This window comes from Crinia signifera, chromosome 5, assembly GCF_055691185.1.
Source record: "Crinia signifera chromosome 5, ASM5569118v1, whole genome shotgun sequence".
Lineage (NCBI taxonomy): Eukaryota > Metazoa > Chordata > Amphibia > Anura > Myobatrachidae > Crinia > Crinia signifera.
The window spans coordinates 265,241,716-265,266,817 of NC_139221.1; the positions used below are offsets into that span (position 1 = coordinate 265,241,716).

At 42.7% G+C, this 25,102-nt stretch overlaps 1 protein-coding gene across 1 annotated transcript; it reads right to left on the reverse strand.

The window, feature by feature from the left end:
• On the reverse strand, positions 1 to 23,639 carry GTPBP4 (GTP binding protein 4). Its single transcript, XM_083188974.1, has 17 exons — positions 23,482 to 23,639; positions 20,841 to 21,011; positions 19,919 to 20,022; positions 19,692 to 19,828; positions 17,758 to 17,858; positions 16,938 to 17,030; positions 16,390 to 16,581; positions 16,235 to 16,300; positions 15,163 to 15,252; positions 14,971 to 15,081; positions 13,786 to 13,863; positions 13,643 to 13,694; positions 11,306 to 11,406; positions 3,844 to 4,041; positions 1,745 to 1,810; positions 995 to 1,135; positions 1 to 453 (listed from the first exon to the last, which is right to left on the reverse strand). The coding sequence occupies exons 1-17, from the start codon at positions 23,527 to 23,529 to the stop codon at positions 301 to 303; spliced, it is 1,902 nt and encodes a 633-aa protein (XP_083045100.1). The 5' UTR covers positions 23,530 to 23,639; the 3' UTR covers positions 1 to 300.
• Between the last annotated feature and the right edge of the window lie 1,463 nt (positions 23,640 to 25,102).

Sequence of the window (25,102 nt, forward strand, 5' to 3'; positions counted from 1 at the left end):
TCAGATGTTACATATTTATTTATCATACACTGCAAGATGGCTTCAAACGTTACAGTTTCTGTGATGCTGCAAAGCCCTGTGCAATATCATATCCATTTCCAGATGCTCCACTTTACTCGCACTCTGTTCTATCATTAAATAAGAATTTAAGGCAATTCATCGAGGACCACTTCATTCCACAAAGATAATTCCATTCTATGAACCATGTGCATGATGAAGGACAGTTGTATGTGGACAGAGCTCAGTGTCCTCTATACTGGGGTATAAAAAGTCCAATCAGCATTCCTGCTGCGCAGACCTTTATCTTCGGTCTGTGGTACCAGATTTTCGCTTGCCAGAAAATAAATGCTTGGGCTTTAGATCGAACACGTGTCTATCAGCCTCTCCTTTCTTGCCCAATCTGTTCATATTTCTCTGAGATTTCTTCATCATCTTCTTGGCTTGCCTTGCCATCTAAATAGAAAAGAGGCAATGTTATAGGCATGCAGTGCAGGTCTGGACAGAGCGACACAGGAAAACTAATAGAAAATGATACTGTTGTCAAACTAACTAAAAATATTAATGACAGAAATTGTCAAATTTTATGTCGATTTTCTAACAAGTCTTCTCTGCAGCCCAGGTCAGGAAATGAATGGTGGACAGTAAATGAAAAAGTGGCCAGTTTTGTTATATACCCAATGGATCAGAAAATGAATAAGTCACTTTGGGCCATAGGAATAGTTTGGCACCACCCTTAAATCTGGGCCCTCAATGCCTACTGGATGCTCTAACTCTGCATAGCGTAAGGATCTGAGACAATCCTGTCACGTGAAAGCTATAGTATAGTCAATGCTTAATTTATATGCAAAACAATGACCCTTCTATAGCCATAATAGGTTGTGATAATGCATCAAATACATTTTCTACAGACACACTTGCGGAATATGATGTGTATTGAGGAACTTGCATTATGTGTTTTCCTTAGATGTCCAGTAAGAAATAGAAGCGCACAAACCTTTGCATCACGAACGCCGGACTGGTCTCGTGGTGGTCTTGAGTTGCTTCTGCTGCGAGTGACAGATGTTGGCGGCTCAGACTCGTCACGTTTCCGCTTCCTTTGCAAACTCCTGGATCTCGCTTGTGTTGCATAGTGGGTCTGGCAGTTACAAGAAAATCATAGCATTACCAACAGCCAATGGTACTTGCACCAAATATGGTTAAAAACTCAATTTAATAACTATTTAATTAGTATTATTTACAGTATCCCCAGAATTATTTTAATCCACAATTCTAGAAATTTGTGAAGTAGCGGAGGTCCAAATAACGGGTGTGGTATAATTACCCGACAGTCATTAGTCAGACGTCGGAATCCCGACTGCACAGCATGGGGAGCGCAATGAAGCCCCTTGTGGGCTCACTGCACCTGCCACGCTGCGGGTACGGTGCGCTCGCCACCTATTTTATTCTCCCTCTATGGGGGTCGTGGACCCCCACGAGGGAGCAGTCGGAGTAATGACTGTCGGGGAGCCGTTCGGCACCCCAAATAACATTAGAGAACAAATTTTGGCACACAAAGTACAGGGCCATAATATCATGAGTAACCAGGACCACATTGTTCTATGCAGCAGACACTGCAGAGGTATCCATTACTAAATACCTATATTGCACAAAAAAAACAACTAACCAATCATTCCAAAAAAAAACCCACTGGCATCAACCTTTTCTATTAAATATTCACGTGCATAAGATCATGTAGCCAGCTTACCTCATCCTTCTCTGTCATATCGAGCCCAAGTGAACTCATCTCCTTCTCTAATGTCTTGCGTTGGACCTGTATATAAAACAAAATACAATTTAGACTGTTTATTTATATCACAATGCCATTTTTGTAGACTTTGTCAAACCCACAATTACAGCACATGAGATTTTCCTGCATGGCTGAAGTATATTATCAGATTCAGTGATGAAGTGAGTGTACACAGTGGGCCTGAGTAAGAGATGTATGTTAATTCAACACAATTATGCCTATGCCCCCATTTCTGAACATGGAAATAAGGATATTGGAGGGCCTGCTTTTTGGCTGAATGAACAGCCTGTCTGCCTTATACTATTCCTCACTGTACCTTACAAAACATTGTTCATTGTCCTCTACTGCGTCCATGCGATAATCATTTTTATTATCTAAAGATTTAATAACCCCCCCCCCCCCCCCCAAAAAAAAAACCATTAATGCTTTTGTCCATAAGAGACTGTTCCATTATAACAAACATCACTGCACCACTGCTAACAACCACATTACCTCCCTTCCTCCTTACAGACTGCTGCAACTTCTAAAATATTTTGGACATAAGACATTAAGCCAATTGAAAACACTCCCATTATTTCAGGCTTATGGTGTGTACACACGGTACTTTTTGCCTTCGGATCGTAATCGGATGCAGATGGCAAGGGTTTTAACCCTTCAGATCCCGATCCGATGTGCGTTCACGTATCGCAAGGCAGAAAGTCTTGTCTGCCTTGACTATATAGTGCAGATCTGCACTATATAGTCAGACTGGTATGCAAATCAGATGTGCCTTCAGATACTACCCACGATCCTGAAGGCACATCTGACCGTGTGTACACACCATTACAATATGACTAACAAAATAGTATTCAATATATAATAATAATGACATAAGGACCAGCAAACAGAACTGCCAATGGCCTCAACCCTAAATCCACGCTAATAGACTGAGCACATACTGGGCTGTCCCATCGCTCTATTTGGCAGTTGCTAGTTGGACCCTGAATGGAAGTGTTGCCTATAGAAGCGGTTCTCAACCTCGGTCCTCAAAGACCCACACAGTGCACGTTTTCCAAGTCTCCACACAGAATCCCAGGTGAAACAATTCACTCCACCTGTGGATCTTTTAAAATGGGTCAGTGAATAATGAGCGCACCTGCTGGGTGACCTGGAAAATGTACACTGTTGGGGGTCTTTGAGGACAGAGCTTTAGAACCACTGGCCTATAGCAACCAATCGTATTCTAGCTATCATTAAATAAAGGCGGTGATTCAAGGCCATTTGGAATGGGGAAAATTTGGCACTGTTTCAAAGTTTGGGTGGTCTGCGCAATTGCGTATTTGGGGGGGGGATTGCGTTTTGGAACATGCCTAGCAACATAACTCCGCCCCTGCTGAACGCTAGTGTTCTGCTGGGCGTTTCAATGAGTGAGCCTCATTCCCACCACTGTCCACCTTGGTAAGCAGCATACTAAATTAATTATATCTAGAAGCTTATTGGCTGCTGTTGGCAACTCTTCCACTTGCCCTCTTTAGAAAGAATGATAGAACTATTGCTTAGAAGTGTGAATTGAATAGGGTGTATGGTTCAAGACTATCTTTCAAGGAGTGGTAACAGTATTACTTGTGCAGAGGATACGCTAATGCACACTTTCCCCCTTACACTTTTAATAAGAAAGGTGATTAGACAGAAATTCTCTTTTCCCCTTTCACTCACCAGCCCTTGGCTTTCTAGCAAGGACATAAAACACTCACCCTATACCAGGCATGTCCAACCTTGTCCCTCCAGATGTTGTGAAACTACACATCTCAGCATGCTTTGCCACAGTTTTGCTATTAGAGAATGCTAAAACTATTGCAAAGCATGCTGGGATGTGTAGTTTTACAACATCTGGAGGGCCAACGTTGGACATGCCTGCCCTATACCAACCAGCACATTCCTTTCCAGCAGGGTAAGAGAACAATCACCCTCCACCCCCCAGCACATAGCTTTTTAGCAGGGACAGAGAAGGCTCTCCCCATACACAGCAGATATCACAGCATCTCTAACTATACACACAGGATCCAACAAGCACGTACCTTTTTAGCTGTTCTTGGGAGTCGTGGCTTCTGAACATCTTTCTCTTTTGACTGGAGAATCTTCAGTTTTTTCTTTTCACGAATTTGTAGAGCGAGCTGGCGAATGTCTGCCATCTCCTCATCTTCACTTTCGATATCACTGTCATATTCTCCGGCTGCTTCCTTCAGCTCCTCCTCTTTCTCCAGTTCTTCCAGTTTCTAACGGAAGATAAAATGGATGTTGGAAATGAGATATTATAGCCAATGCACTACTATGGAAACAATGAAACAAAGTACTGAACAAATAAGGTGTGCGTATGAGCCCATGGAAAGTTTGGGACAGGATCACCATTTTGAGCTGGTGGCTTCCGACTCCTCCTCCTTCCTCACATCATGTCACTGTGCTTGCAGCTGCCTCCTCATCCCCAGTCTCCTACCTCACATGTCCCTGTCCCTTCTTCTCAGTCACAAAAGGGCGACTACCTCACAGTAAGCAAATTTAATAATCTGTGCAGCTGGGAACACTGGAAAAAAGTGCATTGTTGCAACATATCACTTCTAAGCCGAAATAATGGAGAACATGTTGCATCAGATCATGGTCTTCAAAAACACACCTGAAAACACTAAAGAATTAAACTGTGAATGGAAGAAGGCTGGGGACACATCAGGCACAGATCCTATCGTTCTGGCAGTGAGCGTAATAATATTTTGTGTACCTCCAATCATTCACGCCCGATGGGAGGATTCTGGCAATGGCGGCAAGCATTTTTAATGCAAATTAAATTTAAATGTTATTGGTTTTAAGTATAACAAGTACAATCTGTTTCTGATGTAGGATAGCAAAGGCGGCATTCATTTTTTAATGCGGCTGTGAATAAATGTCTTAGTTGCTTAATATATTAATCAGTGCGTATGGTTGGCAGATTATTCTAGCACTCGTGCAGCCGGCTGGGGTACACCTCATTTCTGATGTGTACCCAGCCAAGTAATATTCATGACAAAGCACAAGTCACCAATGACACCACATGAGCCCTTGGTGAAGCAGAGCTGGGAAGCAGCATTACTATGCATTAAGCCCATGCTCACAAGCGGCATTACAACTCTAAGATCTAGTGCGCTCACTTAAGTTTTTTGTGCTTCAATGATGTCACGGTTCCTAGGTTGCAATTGCAGCGATGTCACTTGTTCCTAGGCTGAATTTTTATGATTAGTTAAGCGCACAACACATCCCAATCTGCAGCCGTTTACCCTTGGCTATAGTATTGTTACCATATATAATTTTGTTTGCATAGAAATTGAATATTATTTTGATACTATAAAGTAATGTAGCTATAAATTTAATATGTATATCATTTAAATGTTTACAGAATGTAGCAATATTTGTATTTAGGTAATCTGTGCTGTAAGGAGTAAGCAATGTAGACACTATAGGCCAGACCCCAGCCATCTGGAGAATGTAGCTGCTAGTACATCATCCAAGTTACTTTGCAGGACAAACAAGACACTATTGTATTTTGACAACAGGAGTGTAAAATAGATTGATGCACAGGGAGAGACCAGAACAGGAGATCTCGCAAAGGAGATTACCACTAGAGTCCAGACAAGCAGGAGACCCTGTCACCATTAGCATCCATAAATTCAATAACGTCATGAGAACAGGGAACTTCAATTCATGTATTTGGGATATAAGGAGAGAGATAGAGTAGACATTCACTCTCACACACAGACTCACAGACACACGGACAGTCAGCAAGAAACCCATTCAGAGAGTCAGGAGGAGAGATGTGAGAAAGAAGCAGGAGAAAAAATGGAATAAATAAGCAATGGGCAGGAGGTGAGGTGAATCATAGGTAGCTATACCCATGTAACTTGTAAGTATGTCATTTTATGTTAGTTTTGTAGCAATCTAAGTTTGTCAATTGTTTAATGTAATATAAGCAAGGAGGCGTATATATATAAATATATATATAATAGCATATACATTAATTACTGTGTTACAATTATTCTGTATGGTTTGTTTGCCTATAAATAAAATCCTCCAATTGGAGCTAAAATTACAAGTCTCGAACTCTCATATTTGGGGAATCAAATTATGACAAGTACTCTGCATATTGTATTGTAAGGTCTATTAGAATATAATTGCAGATGTCAAATATATATGTTATTATATCAATACCAGATATAATAAATATATTTTATATAATATTTCAATCTCAATAACCCTTATTGGGATAAGAGAGATATATGATCCCTAAAATAAAACTCTACAATGGCGACCGCAGCAGGACTTGTGAATTTTGGTATCTGATTGTATGATTATAATATTTATAAGGAGTAGCAGATGCGTGAAGCTGGCTACCTAACCTACAGAATCACAGTGAGGATGTATCTAGGAAAACGTAATACTATTGTGTATTTTTATCTTGCATTGTTTGTAGACCTAGAATAACGTATTGGTGAAACAGAACTGATATTCCATTGTTACCATTATCTGGGAGTGCACGCTTAGATATTGGTAATATGGCATTATTCAGAAACATTTTTAACTAATACTACATTTACTAGGCTCAGCACAAGGGCTGGTTAGCCTGCTGACACATTGCAAGATCACAGTGGGGTATGTTACTAAATAGGCACTTCATAATTGTAAAGGCCTAGAATGAATAAATAATGGAAATGAGCATTTCCAAATAAATGATAATTAGTACCAGATATTAGAGTTAACTTTGAGAATCCGGACACTCTCATTGGGAGGATATCTTGTGTACAAAAGTATAAATACAGCATTGTAAAATAAGTGCAATGTTGAAAATGAAAAGAGTTGCTGTAGCATTTAGGAAAATGCACAGAGCAGCGACTTTAGAAGTTAAGCAGGAATGTAAAGAGAAATCAGGTTCACGTCTTAAGAGCGCATGCCTGAAAATTAATGCAAAGGTGCATTCCTTCTTAAAATCCCTAAAGGTTAAGAAGTGTACTCAGAAGAATTCTGAGACAAAAGTAAATTTTCTGGCAGATTGTGAACAAACTGTCCAGATCTCTCATGAAGGGATCACAGAAGCACCCAGCAAAGGTGTTGGGAGCAGGGATGAGACCACAGAAGGGCTCATTCACAAACAGACTACAAAGTCTGAAATGGTCACAGATGCTAATCAGGGCTCTGTAATAGAGGAAGAAAGTAATACTGTGCACGTTGTACCTATACTCAAAGCGCACATTACTGCAAATAAGGCAGGAGCAATGAGAGATGTCCCCTGCACTGTTTTGATTAAGGGGGGAGATCAGTACAATAAGGAGAGTGATTCTGCAAAATCCACACTCATAGTCCCTATTGTGACAAAAGGAATTGTGTTGCCCTCAGGGAAAAGGGAACTGGCAATAACCTTGTACACACACACTCCAATTGTAGGTAAAGTTGTCACAGAATTAAATGAGCAAATGTATTCAGCCACAAATATGTCTGAGCTGAGCAATGGCATGAATTTGAGCATGCATGATCACACAAAAGGTTCCACCATCTCTGTAACCCCCACACAGCAGTTAGAGACATCTAGTGGTGGAGCAAATGTCCACAGTCTCTTAGAGAGACCAAATGCAGAGTGTCAATCTGTGAACACCACACAGAAGTACAGGAATGCTAAAAAGTATCACCAGGATGAGAATGTTTATATGTCCTGGAGTCCTAACCATTTTATTTTAGGTTTGGTCAAACATAAAGCCCCCGAGTCATACCAAGCATATTTAACCAGTTTTTCGCCACACAAGTATATTTTTCAGAAGCTTCAAGTTTCCAGACTGAAGAAACTCGCAGGACCACCAAAAGCAAATCGAGAAAAGATGCATCCTGGCAATGACAACAGGGAGTATTGTTCATTTACTTTATAGATTAAATCTAGTTATTGGGTGGTGTAAGGAACTGCCACATGTTTAAATGGATACAAGATCCAGATTAAATGTAACCTGCATCATACCTGCAGCAAAGCTTATGTTGTCAGTGACATATACTATTACATAGAGGAGAGAAATGGCACAGACCAGAAAACATGGCCAGCAATGTTGGACCAGTAGATAGCACAAAAGATATAGCTAGCAAATGTCACACCACTAGCAATGATAGTAATTGTATTTCTTTTTGTTTCAATTTTAGTCCTGCACAGCAGCTTCAATACTGATGGACACAAAGTTTTAAAGAAAGCCCCAAGTCGCAACAACAACCTCTACTAAACCTTTTATTGCTGCAATTATGCAAAGAGCCAGTACCTTGCACAGCTTGTGTTTGTCATCAAAGGAGAATCCACAGTAGCTCTAAAAAAAACTGTCACATGGACAAAAATCAAAGGACTTTTTATTAGTTTATTTTTCTTTCTTCGGTCCTTCAGAAAAGGAAAAGGTTTAAATACAGCAACTATTATTTGTTTTCTGGACACATGGACAAAATCCCCTTTTCTCTTCTTCAGAAGTTCATTAACCCCCTCACTACAGCAATCATTGTTTGTTTGTTTGTCAGGACACTGTGATACATGCACATTCCATTACAGTGTGCATCATTCTAACCACCAAGTATGCAGAATCCTTTTGTACATACATTTTTTTAATCGCCAATCAATTCACACATATGATCTTCATTCTTATGTCATTGTATATACCTTGTAAATATTTTATTTTTTCTTCATATTCTTCATATGAGTATATGCTGATTATATATACGCTTCCTTCTTAAAAAGCTTCAAACTAATTTAAATATCAGACAAAGAATGGTATGCCTTACATCAAATTGTAAAAGAGAAACGTTTTGTTAGTTGTTGAGATGGACCAATCTCTTAATACAGACTTAACCAAGTCTAAGAGAATGAACAATAGCATAGATAGAATATTGTAGTTATTGTATATGCACATGGCTGCATATCACACACACTGGATGAAATTCGATATAGACAAACCCATTCTTAACAGATATTTAATATTTGTTTGAAGCAAAATAAGGGTCATTTGTTGTATTGATAGGATGTTGTCATAGATACGTTAAATCAAAATAGGTATTGATAGGATGTTTTCATAGATACGTCAAATAAAAATATTATTGTTAGTTATTGGATTTAGTTGGTGAAGGGTTAATTTAGTTTAAGATAAGATAGTATATAGGAAGGTAGGTAAGAGATCAGAGACTGAATGGTAAATTATTATTCAGTGAGGAAATTTAGTATAGACGGAGTGGATCCTTTAGAATCTACCCCAGACATTTACCTGCCAATGCCTAAAGATAAATGTTCTTATCAACAAGTAAAGCAAAAATACTTGGTTAAAGTTTCAACTGCTGTATTCAACGTCACAAACTGTTTTATTCAACACAACGAGGTTGGGGTTAAAGAGAGACATGGACACTTATGATTGCAGCGCGATAATCTTAAAGGACGCACAAGGACACTTGTCACGATCACAGCGATAATCTTAAAGGACGCACAAGGACACTTGTCACGATCACAGCGATAATCGTAAAGGACATACAAAGCAAACTCGCTAAGGACTGCATTAATGAGGCTTATCGAAGGCCCCGTGTTTTGCAAAACTGTGGTGAAGAAATTTATCAAGACCACAGCACTCCAAGGGCCACACAAGTAAAGCAACATTTCAAGCAAGTCAACAGTGTCTATGAAGAATTCTACTTCTACGTCCACCATACTGCAAATGTAAAGTGTCTATGAAGAATTCTACTTCTACGTCCACCATACTGCAAATGTAAAGTGTCTCCAAGAACTGCAACCCACACAGGTGACAGCCCTCAGCCAGGAAATCACTGTGAGCAACAGCACAAGGAAAGTGTCCTCACACATCGACCAAACAAGATCTACAAGGCAAGCTGCGGCGTGGCATATAACTGTCTGTAGCAATGAAAATATTTTCCTCATGAATACTGAATATAAATAACCTCTGTCCCTGGTCAAATTTAGTTATTATAGGGTAAATCAGGTTAATTAAGTTAGGATATTTCACACTAATGGTTAATGTATGGTTAGGAGAGTTGGGAAAAGAATGTTTGAAAATATATATGAAGCAATTATGGTAATTTACTGTGTGACCAATCAAAATAATTTCTCATGGTCACAAGCGGGGGACTGTTACCATATATAATTTTGTTTGCATAGAAATTGAATATTATTTTGATACTATAAAGTAATGTAGCTATAAATTTAATATGTATATCATTTAAATGTTTACAGAATGTAGCAATATTTGTATTTAGGTAATCTGTGCTGTAAGGAGTAAGCAATGTAGACACTATAGGCCAGACCCCAGCCATCTGGAGAATGTAGCTGCTAGTACATCATCCAAGTTACTTTGCAGGACAAACAAGACACTATTGTATTTTGACAACAGGAGTGTAAAATAGATTGATGCACAGGGAGAGACCAGAACAGGAGATCTCGCAAAGGAGATTACCACTAGAGTCCAGACAAGCAGGAGACCCTGTCACCATTAGCATCCATAAATTCAATAACGTCATGAGAACAGGGAACTTCAATTCATGTATTTGGGATATAAGGAGAGAGATAGAGTAGACATTCACTCTCACACACAGACTCACAGACACACGGACAGTCAGCAAGAAACCCATTCAGAGAGTCAGGAGGAGAGATGTGAGAAAGAAGCAGGAGAAAGAATGGAATAAATAAGCAATGGGCAGGAGGTGAGGTGAATCATAGGTAGCTATACCCATGTAACTTGTAAGTATGTCATTTTATGTTAGTTTTGTAGCAATCTAAGTTTGTCAATTGTTTAATGTAATATAAGCAAGGAGGCGTATATATATAAATATATATATAATAGCATATACATTAATTACTGTGTTACAATTATTCTGTATGGTTTGTTTGCCTATAAATAAAATCCTCCAATTGGAGCTAAAATTACAAGTCTCGAACTCTCATATTTGGGGAATCAAATTATGACAAGTACTCTGCATATTGTATTGTAAGGTCTATTAGAATATAATTGCAGATGTCAAATATATATGTTATTATATCAATACCAGATATAATAAATATATTTTATATAATATTTCAATCTCAATAACCCTTATTGGGATAAGAGAGATATATGATCCCTAAAATAAAACTCTACAGTATCAAATAACTAACTACGGGATACATTGCCACCTTATGGTGCGATTTGGGCTATAAACTTTTAGCAGGTTAGTGCAAATCGAACCATGATTCGCAGTGCCTAATGCGCAGCCCTGCGGCATCGGGCTCAAAAGTCAAAACAGACTGTGTAGCGCAGTCTATTTCTACTATGTCGGAGTGAGTGCCATGCTGCTTAATGCAGCATGGCCCTCACGCCGTCCCTGCCAGCCGCCGATATCGAATTGATAACGGCTTCCGTTGGATCAGCATATGTGTACACACCATTAGACTATTTAGAACTTGTATAAGCTCCTGGACAGACAAGTCATTTTCACATACATTAGGGACCTATTGCTGGACGTTACCTTCATTATATCTGGATCGATGTAATCTGCAATATTATGACCCTGCCAGACCTCTGGTATCTTGTCATATTTCTCGGTTGCATTCATTATATCCCAGTATTCTAGAAAAAAAAGAATGAAAATAAAAAAGGTCAATGTAGTATATGATTTACCACTAGTTATTAGGTAACGGCTCTTTCATGCTTTATAGAGACGCCCTCAGCTATGAGCATAAATGCAGATGGGTCTGATAGGAAGAAGTCATTTACCCCAAGCCCTCTGCCACTTGTAAAAGGTCAAAACACCCCTTTACTCATTCTAGAGCACGGTGTACAGTATGACTGTAGCTCTGCATAAACATTGTATAATACCAGTATTCTGCAGTGTTTATGTTGTCTGCATTTACAGTGGATCTATCACCAGACATTGTTCTTCAGTCCGACATTGAGGGAAAACTAAACTGCTCAAAAGATTATACTTAAAAAGTCTCAATTCAATGATCAGATGGCGAATTGCTTTCTAAGTGATTTTCGCCATGTGTCACCGTGTAGCAATCGCCATCTTTTTATGGTGAACTGAACGGTGATCTTTTAAAATAAAAAAAAATAAAAAAATAAAAATAAAATCAGCATTTTTTTCTGTGAAGGGGCATGCTATTTGTTTTCATGTACTTACTGCACATGAATATATATTAATTTTTGGTACTTGTTTCCTATCTGGGCGCCCGCTAAGTTAATTGCGCACCATGCTATTCTCCGTAGAGAAATCTGATCGCATCGCATCGTACACATACACGATATTGAACGATGCGATGCGATCCGATTTCCCATAGGAAACAATGTTAAATGGATCAATTTACCCAAATCAGCATAGGGAAGAATGGTAAATGGGCCAGAAACCCCAAAAAAACCCACAGAGCAGTGGAATGTCCCCCCAAAAGTAGTTGACGCCACCCCGCCATCAACGTGAACCCGAAGCGTGGCGAGCGCAGCGAGCCCGCGAGGGGCGGCGGTACGCGTCCTCCGACCTTTTCATGCCCTACTATCCACTAGGGCGTGGAGTGAGAATAGAATAGTGTGGCGAGCGCAGCGAGCCACCGAGCCCGAAGCGTGGCGAGCGCACGCGGATACCTTCACAGGTAAACGCGTCCCTTTGCGGGCTTCCCAGGTGTCCGCGTCGCCATGGACACCTGGGAAGCCCGCGAGGGGACGCGTATAACTGTGAAGGTATCCGCGTGCGCTCGCCACGCTTCGGGCTCGGTGGCTCGCTGCGCTCGCCACACTATTCTATTCTCACTCCACGCCCTAGTGGATAGTAGGGCATGAAAAGGTCGGAGGACGCGTACCGCCGCCCCTCGCGGGCTCGCTCGCCACGCTTCGGGTTCACGTTGATGGCGGGGTGGCGTCAACTTCTTTTGGGGGGACATTTCAATGTTCAGGGGTGTTTTTGGCCCATTTACTATTGTTCCTATGATAATTTGGCTAAATTGAGCCATTTCACATTGTTTCCTATGGGAAATCGAATCGGATCGCATCGCATCGTTCAATATCGTGTATGTGTACGATGCGATGCGATCTGATTTCATTACGGTGCCGTACGTAGAAAACCTGGGCGCCCAGATAGGAAACAAGTACCTAATTTTTTATTTTTTTATTTTACAAATAATAGCCATCAGGGGGCCTCTCATCAGATATTCATATATTCACTGCTCCCGTTTATTACATATGCCGAGCGGGAGCAGTGCAGCGGCTTCCTACCCCAGTCCCCTGCCAGCTCTGCCGGCAGGGGACTGTCAGCGTCTGCTGACTGTGTCCTCGGGAACCCTGCTTCTGCCCCACAGTTTTCGGCACAGGCAGGAAGGCTTCCATCTCCCTGCCGCCGTTCGCCGCAGGGATTAAATCGCCGTCAAAGGCAGCGAGCCCCTGCGGCAGCGAATGCTTCAGCCCTCCGGAACACGGCGACTGTGCAGCTAATCCTAAACAGGATTAGCTGCACATCGCGATTATTCACATTGAATTCTGCCCTAAGGTTCTCTGCCCAATCTCTGGTTAGAGTAAAAATCTGGTAAGGTATCGGAGCTAAAGACCATCAACAATTTGCTCCCAAAAGCCAGAAAATGAGCAAAAACAGACGGTCAGATTAATTTGGTTAAACCAAATGGCTTTAACACATTTGTCTGAATTTCAGTGTTTGGGAGCAAAAAAGTCAATTGTCATTTACTCCCAGATTTTCGTTCCAACCAGAAAGATTGTACAGAATCTTACAGTTTATATCCAGCTTCAGTTATATCTAGTGGTCTTTTATAGAATTAATAAAAATACACCTTCATGGGAATTCTCAAATGTCATCAACACTTACTCTGCAGATCCAGGATGTAATCATCACCCATCTCCTCTTCAATGTGTTTCTCCTAAGTGGCAAAATGTGAACAAAAGTCAGTCAGACAATTTTATGAAGCTTGGATGTCGGTCATGCACGCTTCTTACAGACATAAAACTTACCAGCCTCTTCTTTGGAGCGTCTGTATCCATCCGTTTCTTCCTTGCCAGTGCCCCTTCAGGGATGAAGGGTGGCCTCTCCTAAAACAGTCACACACAGATTACACACAGACTTTCACAGCATACCGGAGTATAGCGGGACAATTATCTGCTCTACTCTTGGTACATTACATGACAGCAATAAGAATATTTGCATGGAGGCCTTGCAGACTCACAACGTACCATCCAAAAAGCAATCGCATAAAGAGTGGTGACTGCCTACAAACATTTGTTCTGTGAAATACTCCAATGTTGGTAGTTGCAAGGTGACCTTTAGGATTTATTCCGTTTTAGATATGAAAGAGGAAAATTGTATGATAATGATAAATGGACATATTGCTTTGCAAATATATATTCCCATTTACAATGGGTGCCACATAATGTACAAAGGGTGTCAATTTACAGACAGTCAAAATGCTGACAACCATTGGGAGCCAAATTCGACCTGTAAAAATAAAATGCCGACATACAAAATACCAACAAAATAGGTATAATGTCAACATGAGCTTTTCAGGATTATTTTCCTTTGAAATAGACTTGTTCTTACTTCAGGACCCAAGTGGGAATAGAGTTAAATTATAATAATGTGCCAAGCGCAGCGAGGCGAGCCGTGTGAGGGGACGCGGCGAGGCACTGCGCCCAAAGCACGGCGAGCCACGTGAGGGGACGCGGCGAGGCACTGCGCCCAAAGCACGGCGAGCCACGTGAGGGGACGCGGCGAGGCACTGCGCCCAAAGCATGGCGAGCCGTGTGAGGGGACGCGGCGAGGCACTGCGCCCAAAGCACGGCGAGCCACGTTAGGGGACGCGGCGAGGCACTGCGCCCAAAGCACGGCGAGCCATGTGAGGGGACACGGCGAGGCACTGCACCCAAAGCATGGCGAGCCATGTGAGGGGACACGGCGAGGCACTGCGCCCAAGGCATGGTGAGCCATGTGAGGGGACGCCGTTCACTTATACTTTTTGACATGTCGAAATTTGGACCGTGGCAGCATTTTGAGTGTCTGCCAATGCTTGTCGGTATTTTGATCGTCAGAAAATCACACTGTACCCTGTACAAATACAGCACCCGCACAAATACACACCAGCATATTAATAAACTAATCCCATATACCACTGAGGTCTACCACGTAAATACAATTGCTCTGACCTTCTCATCTCTTTTACTTGGGACAGCTAAGTGGAGCCTGTTCAGCACATCATTCACTTTGTTTCCCTTCATCTTGGTTTCCACTCGGTGAGCTAAAAGCCGGTCACAGGCCTGCGTCAGAAAAGGGAAAACATTTACTAGACGACAACACTGGGGTTACAGAGTGTGTGCCATAATCTACAACATACAAACCTCTGTTTTCACTTGCATGACGCCTTCATCTGTGAGGGTGCTGGTTTCTATCACCAACAGGCCTTCATTCTCCAATTCCTTGAAAATTTTCTGTAAGATATAGAACCAGATTAGACTGTCCTTCTACATGACACACTAGACCCAACAGCCATTCCACAGTCTTTTCAAACAGCCAGACAGTTTGAAGCCTACTGGTTGGTGCTTTATCTCTCTCCAAACTTTGATCTATGTGCCCAAATGAGAGCATATATTCTGGCAACATAACAATATTCAGCCAGTAAAATAGCTGCTTTAACAGCAGGCATGCACATGTAATCCCAGTACAGTACTGCACAGATGATGGAATGATTCATGTTTGTACACAACTCTGTGATTATCGGTTGCAAATACGCTGAGATCGCACTGCAAATGCGCCGAGATACCTCTGAGATTCCATTTGCAATGATGATTAATCACATGACTGACAGGAAGGGACCGGGAAGAGGCGGCAAAACAATTCAGGCATGTCCTAACCATTATCTGCCTACACCTGTGATCCCATATACAGAAAACACAGTGCTGGTATATCAGTTCCCGTGGCCATTCTATGTGACCATAGAGGAGTCCCTTGGAAAGTAGATGTTCCTCATTTCTGTGTAGATGCTGCAAATATGTACGTGGTTGTAAAAATGGCCCTGGTGGGTGCCTCTATGCATTTCTGGGTGGGTGCTTCATTTGCGGTGCGTAGGGCCTTATTCAGACCTGATCACAGGGCAAATTTGTTCTCAAAATTAGCAAAACCATGCTGCACTGCAGGTGGGGCAGATGTTACATGTGCAAAGAGCGTTAGTTATTTTTTTTTCTGTGCAGGGTAAATACTGGCTGCTTTGTTTTTGCACTGCAATTTAGCTTTCAAATTGAATACACTCCATCCAAATTACCATTCCTAAAATCATACAACAGTCAGACATTGATTTCACTATGGATTGGCAATATAGTGTAAATGCTTAACATTCAGAGGTAGTACAAAATCCACTTTGATAGCTGTTACTGTAGGATAGTTCACAGGTAAATACACTTATCAAAAATGTACCTGCTGCTCCTCCGTCAGTTCAGAGACCCTCTTCACATCACACTTATTCAGAATAATAAGTAGAGGCTACAGCGAAAAAAAATTACAAAAAATAGTTTATTACCCAATCATATAATCGCAAGTTTGCAGCATGAGATATTAGGGGCAGGACTCACTTTATTGGCAAACAGAGGACGGATGTTGTCGAAGAGTTCCAGCTGCTGCTCTACGGTGTGTCCGCACTGCTCCGATACATCCATTACAAATAGAATAGCAGCACGGAGGTGAGCAAGGGCAGTAATAGCCTGCATCTCAATGGTGTTCCTCTCTTCCAGGGGGTGATCAAGGATACCAGGAGTGTCCACCACCTGCAATGGACCAAATCACTCAGCCACGTTAACCCATAGGTCTAGAAACTAATACCGGAGTCTTATGGTAATTTACCAAGTAAGAAAAAGGGGCTCTAGCTAAATAGCCTTGGGTATTAAAGCCAGAGGTTACCACCTTCTTTCACCCCATGTAAGTTACAGTAGCTAATTGAATTCCCCTTGAGAGGTGGACAGATCATTAGCATACAGTGTGCTTATAGTTATGGTGTAAGTTCAACACAAATTGCCTTTGGTATGTATAAAATGATTGCATTAAACTATTAACACAGGAACCACACTATTAAAAGAATAGAACACCTTTATTAATGATGTGATCTGCCATAAAAGTTACTAACCTGCCAGCGGAGGTATTTGTAATCCATGTGTCCCACAAATAATGATTTTGTAGTGAACGCATAGGGCTGCACCTCAACATCTGCCCTGGTCACCTGAAAAACAGAAGTGTATATTCAGTCTTGTGTGTCTTAATCAAATTACATAGCCCTATAAAAATAAAATATAAAAAAAATGGTGAAACCTCCAGAAAACTCACCACATGATTTATCACGTTACTGAAGGGAAAGTGTAAAGGTGCCCACACACTAGAAAGATCTGCTATTGTAAGATGTGCGCATAAATTAGCCTTCAAATCTTTTGCCTGTTCTGGACAGAAGATTTCAGGCAAGAGCACATCTTTACCAAAGATTTTTCTTAAGATCCCGTGTGCGTTCCTATGGATCTTTTGTTAAATCTTCTGATCTTTCATGCAGCACGTAAGATCAGAAGATTTAGCAAAAGATCCACAGGAGTCTGAATCGGACCAAAATCGGACGATTATCGATAAACATCGGTAAATTTATCGGAAATCGCTCAAAAAATCGTTCTAGTGTGTGGGCACCTTTAGGCTTGTAAGATAGGGAAGGCAGATGTAGTATATTAGGAGATGACCCCCGACAGTATGTAGGACAGATTGGAGTAAAGCGAGGGAGCTGTACGTATAATATAATATATTACATATTTTGCAAGGATAATCCAGCTATGATAAAAGTATACATATTACAGTAAGGTGGTGTTTTGGAGACATACTTCCATGATGTCTTAGTAAGCTTAATGTTGTAATAATTAACTTCCAATATTAGCAGTCACACAAAGACTCCAGATCAGAATAAAGCAAACCTTATTGATAAAGCTCGATTTCCCAACATTTGGATAGCCGCAGAGGAGCAGAGTACGAGTGTTGGGATCGATCGTTGGCAAACGGGACAGATGCTGGCGCACTGTGGAAAGAAAATGTTCACAAATAGATCAGTTCTTTTTTTCCCCCCCACTACAGGATTGTTAATCTTTTGGGGCAATTCAATTAGGTGCCACATCCCTGTGTCCCAGAGGTTGCACTTGAGGCAGGTTTTTCCTCACAGAATCAGGATCTGTGCTGAACAACTGCATTATATTTACCCTCTGTGGCACAATATGTGAGGAAACCATTATACCAGTGGTTCCCAAACTTGTTTGGATCACGACGCCCCTGAGTATTGGAATATTTTTTCACGGCACCCCTAGTAACATTTTTCCATTAAATTTTTTTTAGAAAAATATATTTAATTAAATAAATTATGTTTATATCATCCTTAAGGTGCCCCATACACGTACCGATTATACGGTACGTTTTGTGCTAAAATAGCATTGCATGCGTTATGCATGCGATCAAAACACAGTAGAAAAAGTATGTTCAGCACATACTTTTTATACTGTGCGATGGGATGCCCGCAGGAGCGCGCATCCCATCACATCGCACGGCTGCATTTATTGGTACGTGTACCCGTACGTGTATGGGGGCATTTAGAGACAGCTATGTGGTAATGGACAGGATTCAGGGGCAGATTTATTAAGCTTGGAGAAGAGATAAACTGGAGATAAAGCGGAGAAAAGGTAAAAGGAGATAAAGCACCAGCCAATCACCTCCCAACTGTCTTTTTCAAACACAGCTGATTGGCTGGTGCTTTATCTCCTTTTTACCTTTTCTCCGCTTTATCTCCAGTTTATCTATTCTCCAAGCTTAATAAATCTGCCCCTCACTTCTGTTTGTACGCAATATGCCTACTACATTGTCACAAATAATGTGAATTGACCATGGGTCAATATTCTCTATAAAGCGCTACGGAATAGGTGTGCACTATATAAAATAACTGTTAATAGTCCGTGACGGTTCCAGAGGAGGGGCTGCAGCATAGTTCAAATTTAGAATAGGGGAGAAACACCAACTGCCAAATTGAATAGCTCCAGGTATTCAACCTGGAGCTTTACCTACATGGTAACCAGTTGGTTATTCAATATGCCCCTTAGAAGAGAAAAAAATATATATATTTGCATATTGGATAGCAGTAAACAAGCTTCATGTGGCTGATACACTGGACAAACATATTTGCATCAAACAACTACAGGTGAACAACGCTTCGCTTCTGGCTGCAATTTGGTCCGGGACTGGGGTTAGAAGAGAGGCATCATGTCATCAAAGGGATTGTGGCACCATCACATAAAAAAATGACCACCCTTATCAAACAACCTTGTAGATCTGACTTCATACACTGCACTGAATGAGACCTCTGAGTGCGCTCTTTTAACCAGCGAACGAGGTGTACTACATAGTATTATACAGTGTTCTCACTGCGAGTGAGAAATACACGGCATTAAAATGCCGGGGACTACAGGGGCGGACCGCCGTTCTCACTGCAAGGCAAATTCCCGGGTGAAGTTCTACCCGATAATTTGCCTATTAACATGGGTATTTATGCAGTGAGAACGGGTCAACCCGTGTCTGCATACCCGGATCTCAAACACCGGGTATGCGACCTGTTCACACTGCAAATAAAAACTGTTAAAAGGCAAATTTCCGGGTCGACATGTTAGACCCGGGAATTTGCCATCAGTGAGAACGGGGTATTATTCCAAGTCTACCATTTCTTATGGAACACTATCTGTAGCAATAAATAATGTAATATCTGAGGCTGGCATTCTATGAGCGGATCAGTGTCACAACCATCATGTGCTACTACACGATATATACTGAATATGAGTAGTGCATGGGTACTTTAGAAAATGTGTTTAAATACCTTGTTCCAAATATTCCAGGCTCTGCTTCTGCCTTTTAATGATTGTACACATACGCCCCAAAGCCGCCCGCTTTAACTGTTTACAACGGTATAAGGAATCTCCATATTTCATCAGCCTCAAGTAATCCTTGGACACACTGGAACACAATACAAAACAAGTCACAACAGTGTTAACAGAAACTCTATCCACAACTAAAAATAATACAAGTAAAGGAAACCAAACTCACTTGTCAACTAGGTTCTTTGCAATGTTTATTTGTCCCAATGCTAGTTTGTAATGGTCCTTATCATAAAGGACATTCATTAAATCTGCATAAAATGGATGCACATCCTGTGGAGAAAAATAGACATTTCTCATTTGAAAAGAACTTCTAGGTACAGGGTTTATCATATCAGCATCCATGCGTTCATATAAAGGGGCTAGCTAGATGATAAATCTGTTTAAATTCATGTAAAAAGTACTACAGGTAGAGGGGGAGATTCTCGAAACAAGAAATGCGGTAAAAACCCCGTTATCGGGTTTTTACCGCATTTTGGGATGCTCTAAGCATCCCCCGCCGGCTTAACGCGGCGGGGGGCATCGCCAGAAAAATCTGGCGATGCCCCCATAGAAGCCAATGGGCTTCTACCGCATCCCTCCGCCGCCCCGCAACGACCCCCCCGCCGCCCTGCACGGACCCCCGCCGCCCCCTCCCCCTTACCTGTGTCCGGGGAGCACAGCGCAGTGCTGCCCGGACCTGTGACCTCCTCCCTGCACTGATCCGCTTCCGGGTGCAGGGAGGAGGAGAGCCCGGCGCAGCAGCGCCAGGTGTGTGAGGGAGGGGGGAGCCGCCAGGACCTGCTGGGACCCGGCGACTCTCACCGCAAAGGACAACTCTTAACGCAAGAGCTGTCCTTTGCTATAATTATCGCATATGTTAGAGCATATGCGATAATTATAAATGTGATGGGCGGCGATCTCTTATCCACGGGGGGACCAGGTAAGTATGTTAAAAAATTAATAATAAATCCAAAAAACTTAAAAATCCCTTATCCGAAATACTCGTGGTCCCAAGCATTTCGGATAAGAAATACTCAACCTGTAACACTATATTCAAAAGAAAAAATATATACTTTGTTTCACAACAGTAATTAAACGTGTTAACTTACATCCAATTTCGGGAAATCTGTGAGAATCTGAGAAAGTCGATCGTGGTAATTTTGCTGAGTGAATTTGACTTTCCTCATATAAAAATGGCGAATCCTGTTGATCTGATAGTGTTTGTGAATAACTGTCGGGGTCTTCCTCTGGGTCTTTGACAGAGTGAGGTCTATAAAGTCCTGCAAGACACAAGTATGAAGACAACATATGAAGTATGACGTGCTGACATCTCCTGGGTGGGCTTATTTCAGTATAAGAGCATCTTCACACCATATGAGATTTGGTAATTTACTCCATTACTCTGCTGCCTGATGAGCATTTCTCGCACCATTTCTTACCAGTCACAGAAAAATACGATTATTGAGTCAGTGTATGTAATGGGATGCAGTGTTTAGGATCCCCGTGTTTAGTATAAAGACTCCAGCATCCTGACTGCCTTCAGAAGACTGGCACTGGAAGTGCAAAGAGATCAGGATGCAAACGTCAGAATCAAGACAGCCGGCATCCTGATCAGTGAGTATGTGCGGACCAGTAGCGGGTGGACAGGGAAGGGGGTTTTTAGGTTTAGCCAAAAGTGGGATTACTAAGGGTTACCAGAGTTTGAAAATACACGCTATAGCACATATTTTACCCGGAAATACCTTCCAGGGACTCCATTTTTTTTTCAGAATGGGCAGGTTCCATGGGCTCATATTGGCGAGTCACAGTGGGGCAGGAAGGACAGCGCAGGCTCCTGGGTGTAACGCGGTAGCAGCAGCCACAGAGGAGATGGCAGCCAGCAATGGATGGAGGGATCCCGGGAACGCATGAGACGCTGGCAAGGAGGAGGGCAGCCCTGACACAGGGGTCTGGCAGCAGCAGCTCCACGCAGACCTCCTGGTCTCGGCAGCCCCAGCACTGGCTGTACTGCTGCTTCAGTACGGTGATTATTAGTAGATGCTGGGGCTACACACACACAGAGCTGAAGGACAGGTTATATCCATGGCAGGGAGCATTTACCCCCAGTTAACCCCATGGCAACAAGCATGTTAATCCCATGGCCATAAGCACAGTAACTCCATGGCAAAGACCATTTAGGTAAGCAGAATGTGGCATAATATGTAATAGGCTATACGGTGTGAGGTATTACGGTGGGTGGCGTAATGGCCATTACTGTGTGTGGCATAATGTGTAACGGGCATTATGGCATGTGGTATAATATGTAATGGGTGTGTGACATATAATAGGCATTACGAGTACATTCTTGGCAAGCGCCTTCGGAGCGCACGGTCCCTATATTTAGTTTGTCTGACTCCTACACTTTCATCTTGGCTCCTAGATTTAAAGATATTTGTTGAGCCCTGATCTACCCTCATGTAAATAACAGAATTTAATGTTATTTAAATCCAGTGTATCATTTGTAAATAAACAGCTTTATGAAAGTAGAAATTTCTATGTTGTATCAAAATATTTCAAAAATATTTATATTCAGTGGGGGAAGCTGCAGTTCTGTTTTTTTTTTCTGATCCAGTGTCAGTGGACTGTCACTTTTAATTGTCTTGGGCATTGTAGGACATATGCCTGGCTACCTAGGATCACAAAGGGACCAGTTATCAAATAATAACAGATAAACATTGGCTACAACATGTTGTAAATTATCTGAAACCAGGAAACCTTTATTACCAAACATTACAGCTTTATATACAGTAATTTCACACCAAGTAACAATGTGAATGTGAGAATACATCATTTATACATGTCAAGTGTCCGTTCGTGTGTCTCTGAAACACTGCCATCTGTTGGCAGTGAGTGAAACTACATCTCTTTCTCACACATGCAAACACAGAGGCAATCACAAGGTAGCAGACTGACTTTTGAAGCATTTGCTTCGAGCAGGCTTACTAGTATATCTGTATAACACGATCACACTTGGCTGGAAGGACAACATGCTCTGTTCCTGGACTTTCTATCACCCATGCTGTGCTTTCTCAATAGGAAACTACAGTCGTTGCTTAGAGAGGAGAGAGCAGCCAGCCATACGGTGAGAGGAAGATCTAGGAACAGAGCAGGTTGGGCCTCCTGGACGGGGGCATGTTGGCAGGCAGGGAATGGGGTATGGGTAAAATCCGGAATCGGATAAGACACCGGAATGCCGGACTGGACATCAAACTCTGCATTCCGGAGCTTGTAGTATCCGGTCCGGGGGTGTCCTGTCCGGGGGTGCTCCATCTGATGAGGCTGCTCTCGCACCTGTCACCTGGGAGAGGAGAGGGGGGAGAATACAGCCTCACCGCATGGTCCGGTGTGTAATAAAAACTGGAACGGTCCAGACCACACGGGGAGGCTGTAATCTCCCCTTCCCCATGTCCCTGGTGTGCGCAATCACAGGCATCCCCCCGGACAAGACACCCCCCGCATGGGACACCCCTCGGACCAGACACTATAAGCTCCGGAATGCAGAGTTTGATGTCTGGTCCGGCGTTCCGGTGTTTTATCCGGGTCCGGTTTTTACTTAGTCCCGGCAGGGAATGTGTATGAGGCCGCTGGGTGCTGCAGGCTGCCTCCCACGTGTCTCCTACCCCAGCCCTTTAGACACGTGTTACTGCGGGTACGGGGCAGTTGCCCCGCAGACGGCCGATGATCGCACATTACCGGGCTCCGAGGACTCACCTTGGCGGACGGCACCACCATAATCTTCTTAAAGTTATAGAGCGCCATGTCTGCGGCCCGTGTGGTCCCGGCCTGTTCTCGGAGATAGTGGAAGAAGGCAGGAAACGGGTGACGCGAACAGACGGAAAAGGAACTTTGTTGAAAGAGTCAGAGTAGCCATGATGGACGTGGGCAAATTTGCCCTTACTTTAACTTCCACTTAATTGAACAGTTGTAGAGCAGAGATAATGGTTCTCTTAGGGCGAATGCTATTCATTTCATTTTTCATTCTTCCTACATATATGTTGAACATATTTTTTGGGTACAAGTGGCAATTGTGTTTTAGGGTTTATACTTTATGCTCTTTAATAAATGGTATTTCTAAATAAGGCTCAGCCCCTTGTTGTGTGGTCACTTAACTTCAGCTCTCACAATCTCACTATGGGCGGGATGTATTAAAATACATCGCCGCCATTCGCCGCCCCCCCGCCGCGATGCTGCCGCATATGTACTAACATATGCAGCTGGCATCGCAGTGCGGTGACGGAGGCCCCCCGCGATACCTGTAAACTGGTGTGCGGGGGGTCTCCGTCACCTCCCTGCCGCCACGCTCTCCCCTCACGCCGGGGCCAGCTATGCATGCTGTCCCCGGCACTTCCTCCTCCCCCCTGCAGCCGAAAAGATGTCCGGCTGCTTCACTAGGGGGGAGGCAGGGCTTACCTTCCGGGGTCCAGGAGCACCCTTCAGGAAGGTAAGCCAGAGGAAGGGTTGCTTCGGCGTCGGCGGGCGGTGAAAAGAAGCACATAGGCTTCTATAGGGTATCGCCACCCAAAGGTGGCGATACCCTTCAGTGCGGTATCATTTTTGATACATTGGAAAATGCGGGAAAACCGGGGTTTTACAGCATTTTCCATTTGATACATCTCGCCCTATCTATTAAATCCATAAGCACCACTTAAAGCCCATACACACTGGGCGACTTTGAGCTGAAAGCCACTCAAAACAGCAAGTTTGAGCAGCTTTCAGCTCAAAGCCGCCCGGTGTGTATGGGCCGGCAATGAGCTGTGAGTGCTGCTGCGCGCTCCCGCATCATTGCCGGGAAAGCCGCTCATCTGCTTGTATTATCAGATGAACGGCTTTGAGGACGGCTTGGCATAGTGCTGCTAAACATTGGCGGGAGCAGGAGGCAGGGAGATGGACTTCATCAGGAAAACAATATAATCTCTGATCCATAGGGGTGCAGCACTATAGTACATACAGTGATTGCAGTGTCTGTGTCTATGGGCCTAATTCAGACCCTAACTCATGGATGCAACTTCGCAGACCTGCCGATTATTGACAGACTGCGTTTGTTTGAGGTCATCCTGCGATGAAAGCCTTCCACTTTTTCATCTATGGGCTTTCGCAAGTTGATTGTCAGAAAGCCGGCGTTTGTGGGTGGTAAATGGCTGTTTTCTGGGAGTGTCAGGGAAATCACAGGCGTGCCCAGATGTTTAATGGGAAGTCATGTGACATCAGCTCCAGCCCCAAACAGCCTGTTTGTATTACAGCTGCCGAGTAAGCACTGGACTACACACAAGCCACACACAGGCTGCACACACTGGAAAAATCATTCAATGGCGAGCGGCTTACGAATGGATTT

Bases quoted from the DNA above. Each gene is read 5' to 3' on its own strand.
- GTPBP4 (XM_083188974.1), bottom strand. From the start codon at position 23,529: ATGGCGCTCTATAACTTTAAGAAGATTATGGTGGTGCCGTCCGCCAAG. The intron at 21,012-23,481 runs GTGAGTCCTCGG...TGTGTCTTGCAG, and splicing joins TGGTGGTGCCGTCCGCCAAG to GACTTTATAGACCTCACTCT. The intron at 19,829-19,918 runs GTGAGTTTGGTT...ATTGTGTTCCAG, and splicing joins GCAAAGAACCTAGTTGACAA to TGTGTCCAAGGATTACTTGA.